The sequence below is a fragment of the Vicia villosa genome, linkage group LG2, assembly GCF_029867415.1.
Source record: "Vicia villosa cultivar HV-30 ecotype Madison, WI linkage group LG2, Vvil1.0, whole genome shotgun sequence".
Classification (NCBI taxonomy): Eukaryota; Viridiplantae; Streptophyta; class Magnoliopsida; order Fabales; family Fabaceae; genus Vicia; species Vicia villosa.
Window position 1 is genome coordinate 35,173,758 of NC_081181.1, and position 9,398 is coordinate 35,183,155.

At 36.9% G+C, this 9,398-nt stretch overlaps 1 protein-coding gene and 1 non-coding gene across 2 annotated transcripts; one reads left to right on the forward strand and one right to left on the reverse strand.

Annotated features, from left to right (window-relative positions):
- Positions 1 to 6,505: 6,505 nt before the first annotated feature.
- LOC131648836 (uncharacterized) lies at positions 6,506 to 7,054 on the reverse strand. The gene has a single exon (XM_058918566.1). It carries the CDS (start codon positions 7,052 to 7,054, stop codon positions 6,506 to 6,508), a length of 549 nt encoding a protein of 182 aa, XP_058774549.1.
- A 1,091-nt stretch (positions 7,055 to 8,145) lies between these two features.
- Positions 8,146 to 8,252, forward strand: LOC131654423 (small nucleolar RNA R71). The gene has a single exon (XR_009299462.1). It is a non-coding gene; the product is annotated as a small nucleolar RNA R71 (small nucleolar RNA).
- The last annotated feature ends 1,146 nt before the right edge of the window (positions 8,253 to 9,398 follow it).

Below are 9,398 nucleotides of genomic sequence, written 5' to 3' on the forward strand. Positions count from 1 at the left end.
AATCGTACATAAAGATGAAGCGAGGATTGTTTGAGGACAGGAAGCGCGGAATAATGTGACAAGAAGAAGTTTGTTTAAACACCCTTGGTTCCCTAAAAGAATTACGAGTCTAACATGTATATTTGTCTCCTGAGAAGTACTCCTCGAGTAGTTTATTGATACAGTCTGGCATAATTCAGATTCACTTGCATGATGACTGGTTGAAAAAAAAAAGGGATATAAAGTTGGCACCAAATGATGAAAAGGCGGTAAAAGGCAATCGGCTCGCTAAGTTGGGTAACTCTCACCCGGTTATTCAGCCCAAAGGATATTGATCCCCAAACGTTGTCCAAAAGGACAATAAATAACTGTAAAGTTTGAAAATTTCATCGGTAATAGAAAGCAGCCAATGCTGCTAGTTTGGTGCCAGAAAAAGAAAATAAGAAGCCTTGATTCGTCTCATGCAGGTGATGATTATTCTAAGAAATGCAGTGCCTTAATATGATTGTCTGAATGAAAAGGACGAAAATCAGAAAGAGACTTAAGTGCAAAGCATAGTTGGAGAGGTATCCGAAAGGGGAGCTTGAGGTTTAATGTTGTAACAGAAACTCGTCGCGTCATGTGAATGCCGAACCAAATGTCTCTTGAGTAATACAAACGGATATCTCACGTATGAACACCAGTATGCTCTGTAGGTCCTTAACTCTTGTAATTGTCGCTTGAGGTCAAGCAACGATTTAAGTTTGGGGGAGTTTGATCAGTGGTTTTCACACATATATTTACCATTGTTTTTAAGCATTTTTAAATTATGTGATTTAGTGTTTTTTTTCATTATTCATCATTTTAAGCTTTGGTTGTATGTTTTAATGTTTTCAGGCTCATATGGATAAATCGGAATAAATCAGTGCAAAACTCGGAGTTTCGAAGGAATTTCAAAAAGCATGTTTCAGGAGGCCTGACACGGGTGGCCGTGTTGCTCAACACGGGCCGTGTCAGGAAGAGCGCTGGAACAAAGTGTGGAAAGAAAGGAAAAACAATGGTGCAACCCGGGTGCCCGTGTTGCTCAACACGGCCCGTGTTGCTAAGCATGGGACCAAAGAAGAAAAAGAAAAATACCAGGGGACCAACACGGGTGCCCGTGTTGCTCAACACGGCCCGTGTTGGGTTTGACGCTGATTTCAGTGATTTTTGTGATTTTGTTCAGTGGTTTGCCTGCAAGGGTGTTTTTTGGGATTTCCAACCAACTTAAGTGATTCTGCACTATTTAGGAGGGTTTTCAAGATGAATTAGGGATCTTTTTGGCCACACGAAGAATTGGAGGATTGAGAGAAGAAGCCTATGCAATTGGAGAAGAACAGAGAACTCTCATGAGCGGAAGCCATTGATAATCAAAGTTCATCATCTCTATTGTAATGTCTTTATTTGATATCTTTGTAATTTCTTTGGATGATATGAGTAGCTAAACCCCCCAATGCTAGGGGGAGTCCCTGATTAACATTTGTGATGATTTTGAATTCCGAATGTCAATAACATATTTGTCTTTCACGTTCAATTTAATGGTATAAGGATTTTAATGCTTTCCTCGTCGGACCAACTGGATTGATTTATGACTGACAATTAGGATTGACCTACATTGTTAGGGTTTTTATACCATTATACTATAGTAGATATCACCTAAGATTAGGGATACCCTATAGTAATCGGATTGTTCTTGATTATAATAATACTTGATTTGATCACTAATTTTGAAGGACTTTGGGATTAGGATTTCAATGTTCAAAGGTTTTCCCACTAAGGACTTAGGAGAAAATACCCTTAAGAACCGATAATTGATAAGTTGAATTTTGTTAATGAAACAAGGGTTCAGAATTGCTACATGTTAATGCACACACCTACCCTGGCATGTTACTCATATTTGGCCAAATCAACCTTTTTAAGTTTATTTGCAACTTAATTCGTAATCATAAAAACCAAAACCCCCAAGGCTTTTTGTTTAATTGAATTCCTACTAACTCTATAATATCACGCAGTCCTTGAGATCGATATTCGGGGAATTTTCCCTTTATTACTACAGAGGTAAAATAGTACACTTGTTATTTTTCCGATGAAATGCTTTTAAGAAGCCCGTGGGTCCTTGTACAAAGCCCAAGAGGAGGCTAATCGAGGGTCATCGAGGGTCCTTGTTATAGCACAAGAGAAAGCTATGTGGTTTTGAACTTATTTTGGCTCTAAGCAAATGGGTAAGAGGTTTCACCGGGAATAATTCTTCTTGGGTGGATGTGTCCTATTTTTGTTCTAAGGCTTTTTTCAAGATGTTTCACCGAGAATCATTCATCTTGAGGTTTGAACTAAAGATCTCTAATTAGGAAAGAGCCTTCACCGGGAAGACATTCTCAATCCTAGGCCGTAGTCCTATAATATATATATATAGTTTATCTGTCTTAAGGTTTTACTCAGACGTAGTTCTAAACAATATATATATATATATATATAGTTTACATTTGACAGTAATTTAAATTAAAGCTTGTAAATTGAAAGCTATAAAGCCTAACCTGGATGGAGTGGAGGCCTTTGAAGATGTATGTACAAAGCCTTACCAGTAGCTTGGTTGTTTATTGATAACAGTTAAATGTTTTATTGAAAACAGTTGAATGTTTTATTGAAAACAGTTGAATGTTTTTGTTTTGAAAACAAAAGAAGTGAAGATGGACACTAGGTCACATAGGTATCTGAAGAGTTTCACCGGGAATAATGCCCTTCAAATACCAGAAGAATGTTTTGAAAACAGAGAGAAGATTTTGTAAATACAGTTTTTGAAAATTGACAAAAGTCAACTTTATTAGAGTAAAGACAAAGTCTATACCTAATTAAGACCTAAATGATTAGGGTTTTATCACAAAAATATTTACAAGAGATTAGGTTTTGAAAATCAAATGAAAACTATATTTTAAAGCATTAAAACATACTTAAAATATGTGATTTTAAACCTAATTAAAATATATTAAAATAATATTTTTTTGTGATTTTTTTGATATTTTCAAAATAGATATATTAAATGAGAAGTGTGTGAAAAAACAAGTGAAAAATGATTTAATTTGATAGGTGAAATAATTATGTGAAGTTGTGAATAAATTGAATGAGAAAAGTGTTAAAAAATAAGGTTTTGTCTCCCAAAGGGCTTGAACTCACGCTCTCTAGATCAACACACAAAACACTTACCATCTGGACCACGCGCGTGGCTTGTTAGACAAACACCTCCAACTCAATATATTTTAAAACAAGTTTATAAATGAGTTAAAAATAAAAGGATCAAAACAAAAGGTCTGAGGGGGGTGTTCGAACCCCAGACCTTGGGCAAGAGAGAGTGGGAAGTGCATGTAACCAAGTGAGCTGAACGATTTAGTCGTTCAAAACACGCTTCCATCTAATTATATTTTAAACTTGCCTCTGAAATTCAAAAAAAATGCGCCAAGCATCTTCATCTTCAACCTCACGATTTCAAATTTCTAGAAATCTTATCTCCCTCAATTCTCAACCAAATCCAAAGATGTAAAGATGGATTTTGCTAATTTTTGGACAAGGATCATGATGGTATTCTTTAATTTCATTTATTCGGAGTGTAACTTAAAATTCGCAAGCATGAACACTAAGAACCTTAAAACTGGAATTTAATATGAAATGATGTATATGTATGATATGATGCAATTGATTGAGGGTTATGATCCTCAAAGGTGCAGAAATCAACTGGTAAATTCATTTTTAATTTATCATGCGTGAATTATGGAGTTTGAAGTTCATGAAACTTAACTTAAAAATGGAGATTGAGCTCTGATCAAAGTGTGCTACAGAGTTGATGCAATGATCCTGATAGCTTCAGTGATCCCCCAGAAAGGTGTTGAGATGCTTAGTTTGAGCTGAAACTCCCGAGAACCTCTTGCTCGAACCCAACTGATGTAGCTCCAAGTGAGAGGTGAAGATGATGATTCTCCACATACAGAAGTGTTCCAGGTGTTTGGATCACTTCTAAACACCTCCCTTGATGTGTTTGAATACTTACTTTTAAAGGAAGAGCTCTGGTTTGAAGAATCCGAGTCTTCTTGCCAAAGAGCTTTTGAAAAACCTAAGTATGAAGGAAGAAGAGAGAAAGCAAGATTTATGTTGCTTTAGTGTGTTTAATTACTGAGGTATGCTCTTCTATTTATAGGCAAAAGGTTCAGAGCAATTGGAGATAGTAAGCTTGCTTAATGAGGGGGTTTTGGTTTCTTGGCCATGAAGAAATTTCAAAGAATATCAAGATGTAATGATGGAGTTTTCGAGCTATCTCCCCATCCATTGATCTCTTCTGATCATAGGGGACAATTCTGATGCAGAGTGGCTTCCAATTGGCTTAGGAGAAGATTCCTTGATGATTCACTAATATTCCATTTTGTAATGATTACTTAATCACATGGCATTGAATTATTTAATATTCTTCAATCTCTTTGCAATGACGCATTTGATCCTATCTTATCCCTTATAATGTTTCTAAAGTTTAGAGGCACCAAATAGTGTAAGCATTTACATAAAATTGCAAGTTTCAAACTTAAGCATGACCTATAATTTCACTTCAAATGCCTAACTTTGATCAATCATATCTCTTGGCTCAAGATGAATTTGGAGAAGGTTGAGCACAATTTGGAAAGCCCTTAACATGCACTTCAACTAATTATTTTGGAGTTTCTTCAAAATCACTTGGGAAATTTGTGAAAAATTGGCTTAAAGTTTGAAGAAAACTAGGGTTTTTTGCTAGTTTCATGGAGGCAGCAACTTTAAAACTCCATATCTCTTCAGTGGTTGATTTCTAGCCAAAAAATCATATGTGACAAAGTTGATCATTGGATCAAAATCTACAACTTTTATTTTGGAAGTTTTTTTTAGTTTGTACTTGAAATTTTGAGATATTCCCTTCCAAAGTTTTGAAAAAAAGACCTTTAAACACTTAGAAAAATTTCAAAGTATGAAAAGTCAATCTTTGACTTTTTGATTCTTGATTGATTTTCTTGATTTTTCTTGGTCAAATGACTTCAATAATCACATATTGATTACATGGATCCTTAAAAGTCATGTATTGACCCAAAACCCTAAAAGTCAAAGATGATCTTGTACAGTTGACTTTTTTAGATGAAGTGAAATCTTGGACCTTTGTGATGAATCAAGATCTCCTCCTCAAATGAATGGTATGAATGGATTATATTGAGGTAATAGAAGTCCTTGATCCATGTTTTGAGTTGTGGATCCATGTCCTGATTAAAAGTCAACTGTCTAGGTGAACTAGGTCAAAAAACCCTAATTGTAGACCAGATGAAATTGATAACTGTATATCTTGATTTGAAGTACAATGCCCAGTGGATATTTTCATATGGATCATTTGAAGGTGATTGAATCCTTTGATTGATGTCTTGGAGCTTTTTAGGGTTTCCCAAATGTGGTCCCTGATTTCAGTCTTTGATGGGCTCAAAACCCTAGTCTGGTGATCTGAGCAAACCTGAGTCTTGATGACTGGTGTCTAATCAATCATAGGTGAATGAATAAATAATTTGAGTTATGTGATTGTATTAGAGTCTATTCTCATATTGATTGATCCTTTTCCTGAACTCCTTTGTCCTTGAGCACCCTCAATTGAGTACCAGATAAACAAATGACTGCTTTGAGTACCTGCCTTGAGTTGATGAAATTTCTGGATATGTGACATCTCAGGGGGGTCAAAATTAGGGTATGACAATTGGGATTTAGAAGAAACCTGAATAGCCGTCTAAATAGTAGAAATGGGAGTGTCTAGCTAGGCGTTCTAACATTTAGTCTATGAATGGTAGGGCAAATGATCCTTTCGGGTGGCTTTGTTCAATTTTCTATAGTCTATGCACATTCGTCAGCCTGATTCAACTTGTTTGGTTATGGTTCCGCCCTTATCATTTTGTATCACAGTGACACCTCCTTTCTTTGGTACTACATGGACTAGGCTAACCCACTTACTATCAGATATGGGATAAATGATTCCAGCCTCTAATAGCTTCAACACTTCCTTCCTTACGACTTCGCTCATCATCGGGTTTAGTCTCCTCTGATGTTCCCTAGAGGTTCTTGAATCTTCTTCGAGCATGATTTTATGCACGCAGATAGAAGGGCTTATCCCTTTAAGATCAGTGATGTTATATTCTAAGGCAGTTGGATATTTTATCAAAATATTTAGTAGTTTATCAGTTTCGATGTGTCCTAAGTCAGCATTGACTATTACAGGTCGTTCAAGTTCAGTGTCTAGGAATTCATATCTTAGGTTTTTCGGTAATGTTTTAAGTTCTATGGGTGGTTTCTTTGAACATGGCATAGGGTCGAGGGTCAGGGCTAAACATTTACTTGGACTATCTTCTTGATGTTGGGTATGCCGATTCTTATGAGGTGGATTCATGGGAATTTTTAAGATTTCTGGATCTTCAGGTATTTCGATGTCTTCCTCCTTTATGCATTCATCGATGATGTCCATGAACTATCAGGTATCGTCCATTGTAGGTGCTTTTAAGAAATGAGAGAGGATAAACTCAATTTTCTCTTCTCCTACTTCGAAGGTTAGTTTTCCATGTTTTACATCTATGATTGCACCGGCGGTTACTAAGAATGGTCTTCCTAATATGATGTGAATATTGGAGTCTTCTTGGATATCCATGATAATTAGATTGATGGGGATATAGAATTGTCCTACTCGAATAGGGATGTTCGCCAACATACCTCTGGGGTACTTAACTGAGCGGTCAGCCAGTTGAAGGGACATTCTTGTTGGTCTTAGCTCACCTAGATTTAGCTTTTCACAGATTGAAAGGGGCATTAAACTAACACTGGCTCCTAAATCACACAAGGCTTTGTCTATAATAGTTTTTCCTATTACGCATGGAATGGAAAAACTACCAGGATCTTTCAATTTGGGAGGCATATTATTTTGGATAATGGCGCTACATTCAGCGGTAAGCATAACAGTTTCGTTATCCTCAAGTTTCTTCTTATTTGAAAGAATTTCTTTTAGAAAATTAGCATAGGAAGGCATTTGAGTTATAGCTTTTGTAAAAGGTATTATGATTTTTAATTGTTTCAGAAGTTCAACAAATTTTTTAAATTGCGCTTTAGTCTTGGATTTTACTAGTCTTTGAGGATATGGGATATGTGGCTTATATGGTGGAGGAGGTACGTAAGGTTTTCTTTTTCAGTCTCCACTTCGATTTCATTTTCACTTGTCTTAGCAGGTTGGTCGTTAGTTGTTGTCTTTTTAGATTCTTTCACTTCTTGCTGAGACATGGGTGCATTTTGAATTCTAGGATCGGTTGGTCCTTTATAGTTTGTTCCACTTCGTAGTGTAATGGCATGAGCATGTCCTTTCGGATTCGGTTGTGGTTGTGCAGAAAATGTGCCTGCAGGGGCAGCAGTAGGCGCTTGTGTTTCAACCATTTTGTTATGTGTAACTAAAGCGTCCACTTTGTTTGCCAGGTGTTTTAGCGGCTCACTATTGTGTATGTTTTGGTTTAGGAAATCTTTGTTAGTTTGAGCTTGGGAAGCTATGAAGTTTTCTATCATGATTTCAAAGTTAGACTTCCTAGGAGCGTTTAGGGAAGCTACAGGTGCTTTCTGATATCCAGGTGGTGCAGCAGGTGCTTGGCCAGGTGCGTACAACGCATTGCTGTTCTTATACGAAAAGTTAGGATGGTTTTTCCATCCAGGGTTGTACGTGTTTGAGTAAGGGTTTCCCTGAGCGTAACTTGATCAGGCGAAACACCTGTCAATAGTTGGCATTCGGAAACTACATGTCCAGTTATTCCGCATATCTCGCAGTTAAGAGCTATAGCAGCCGCGGTGGCTGCAGGAGTTATGGTTAAGCTTTCGATCTTTTGAGTCAAGGCATCTACTTTGGTGTTAACGCGATCTATACCACTGACTTCATACATTCCTCCTTTGGTTTGAGATTTTTCTACAGAGGTTCTCTCTCCTCCCCATTGGTAATGGTTTTGTGCCATGTTTTCAATAAGGTCATTGGCTTCATTGTGAGGTTTGTCCATCAGAGCTCCGCCTGCAGCAGCATCCAGAGTCAATTTAGTGTTGTATAAAAGACCACAATAGAAGGTATGGATGATCAGCCATGGTTCAATTTCATGATGTGGGCAAAGTCTTAACATGTCTTTGTATCTCTCCCAAGCTTCGAAAAGTGATTCACTGTCTTTTTTGGTAAATCCGTTGATTTGACCTCTTAGCATTGCGGTCTTACTAGGGGGGAAATATCTCGTTAGGAAAACTCTCTTTAATTCATCCCATGTGGTTATAGAGTTAGAGGGCAAAGATTGGAGCCACGCTCTAGCTCTATCTCTCAAGGAAAAAGGAAAAGACGTAATCGGATAGCTTCGGGACTGACATTGTTAGCTTTGACAGTGTCTGCGTATTGCACGAATACTGATAGACGGAGATTAGGATCGTCTATAGGACTTCTAGAGATTTGGTTCTGTTGCACATCTTGTACTAACGAAGGTTTTAGCTCAAAGTTGTTCGCCTCAATTGCGAGAGGTACAATACTTGAGTGTAGTTCAGCTCGAGAAGGTGTGGCATAGTCTCTAAGCGGACGGTTGGCAGCCATTTCTAATTTCAGAATTAGATCTTCAGGGGTCGGAATCAATTCCTGGGAAATTTGAATTGGTTCTACTTCGGAAAGATGGTGTATTAGACGCCTTATGTTAATAAAGCGTTCAATTTCGTTGATTCGTTGTATTAATTCCCCTCCTTGTAAAAGAGTATTTGGCATACAAGCGTTCAAAGAAAAGAAAAAAATGGCCTTAGTCTCTACGATGTAACAGCGAGTTACGATATCGACTTAAATAGTCCCCGGCAACGGCGCCAAAAACTTGATCGCGACTTTATGTGTCTATTAATTGGAAAACTGCAAGTGAACAATCGTGTCGTGCAGTCTTAAAAGATATCGAATCCACAGGGACTATCAATCGATCTATCTTTATCTAAGGTTACTATGTAAAGCTAAAGCTAGCGATATTTTAATTATGTTTTAGGGGGAAAATAAGACTTAGATCTAGATAAAATATTAATAGGCGGATATTGGTATGTAATTCGTCAAACTTAGGGAATCCGAAGTTCCATTGGTCTGGTTTTTAATCTAACAAAAATCTTTCATTAAATATTGTTAATATAAAAATCCTTTTCTCAAACTCTCGATCTATTGTATCAGACTATGATTCTAACTCGTAACGTATGCTCTCGCTATCCCATTAGATTTAAAACCACTTTTTGAAAATAACAGAATCAATAGTATTTCTTTTTTAGTAAATAATACTCATTTAAAAACCCTTATCTCAAACTCTTGCTCGATTGATTCAGATTATGCTAGTAATCCCTAA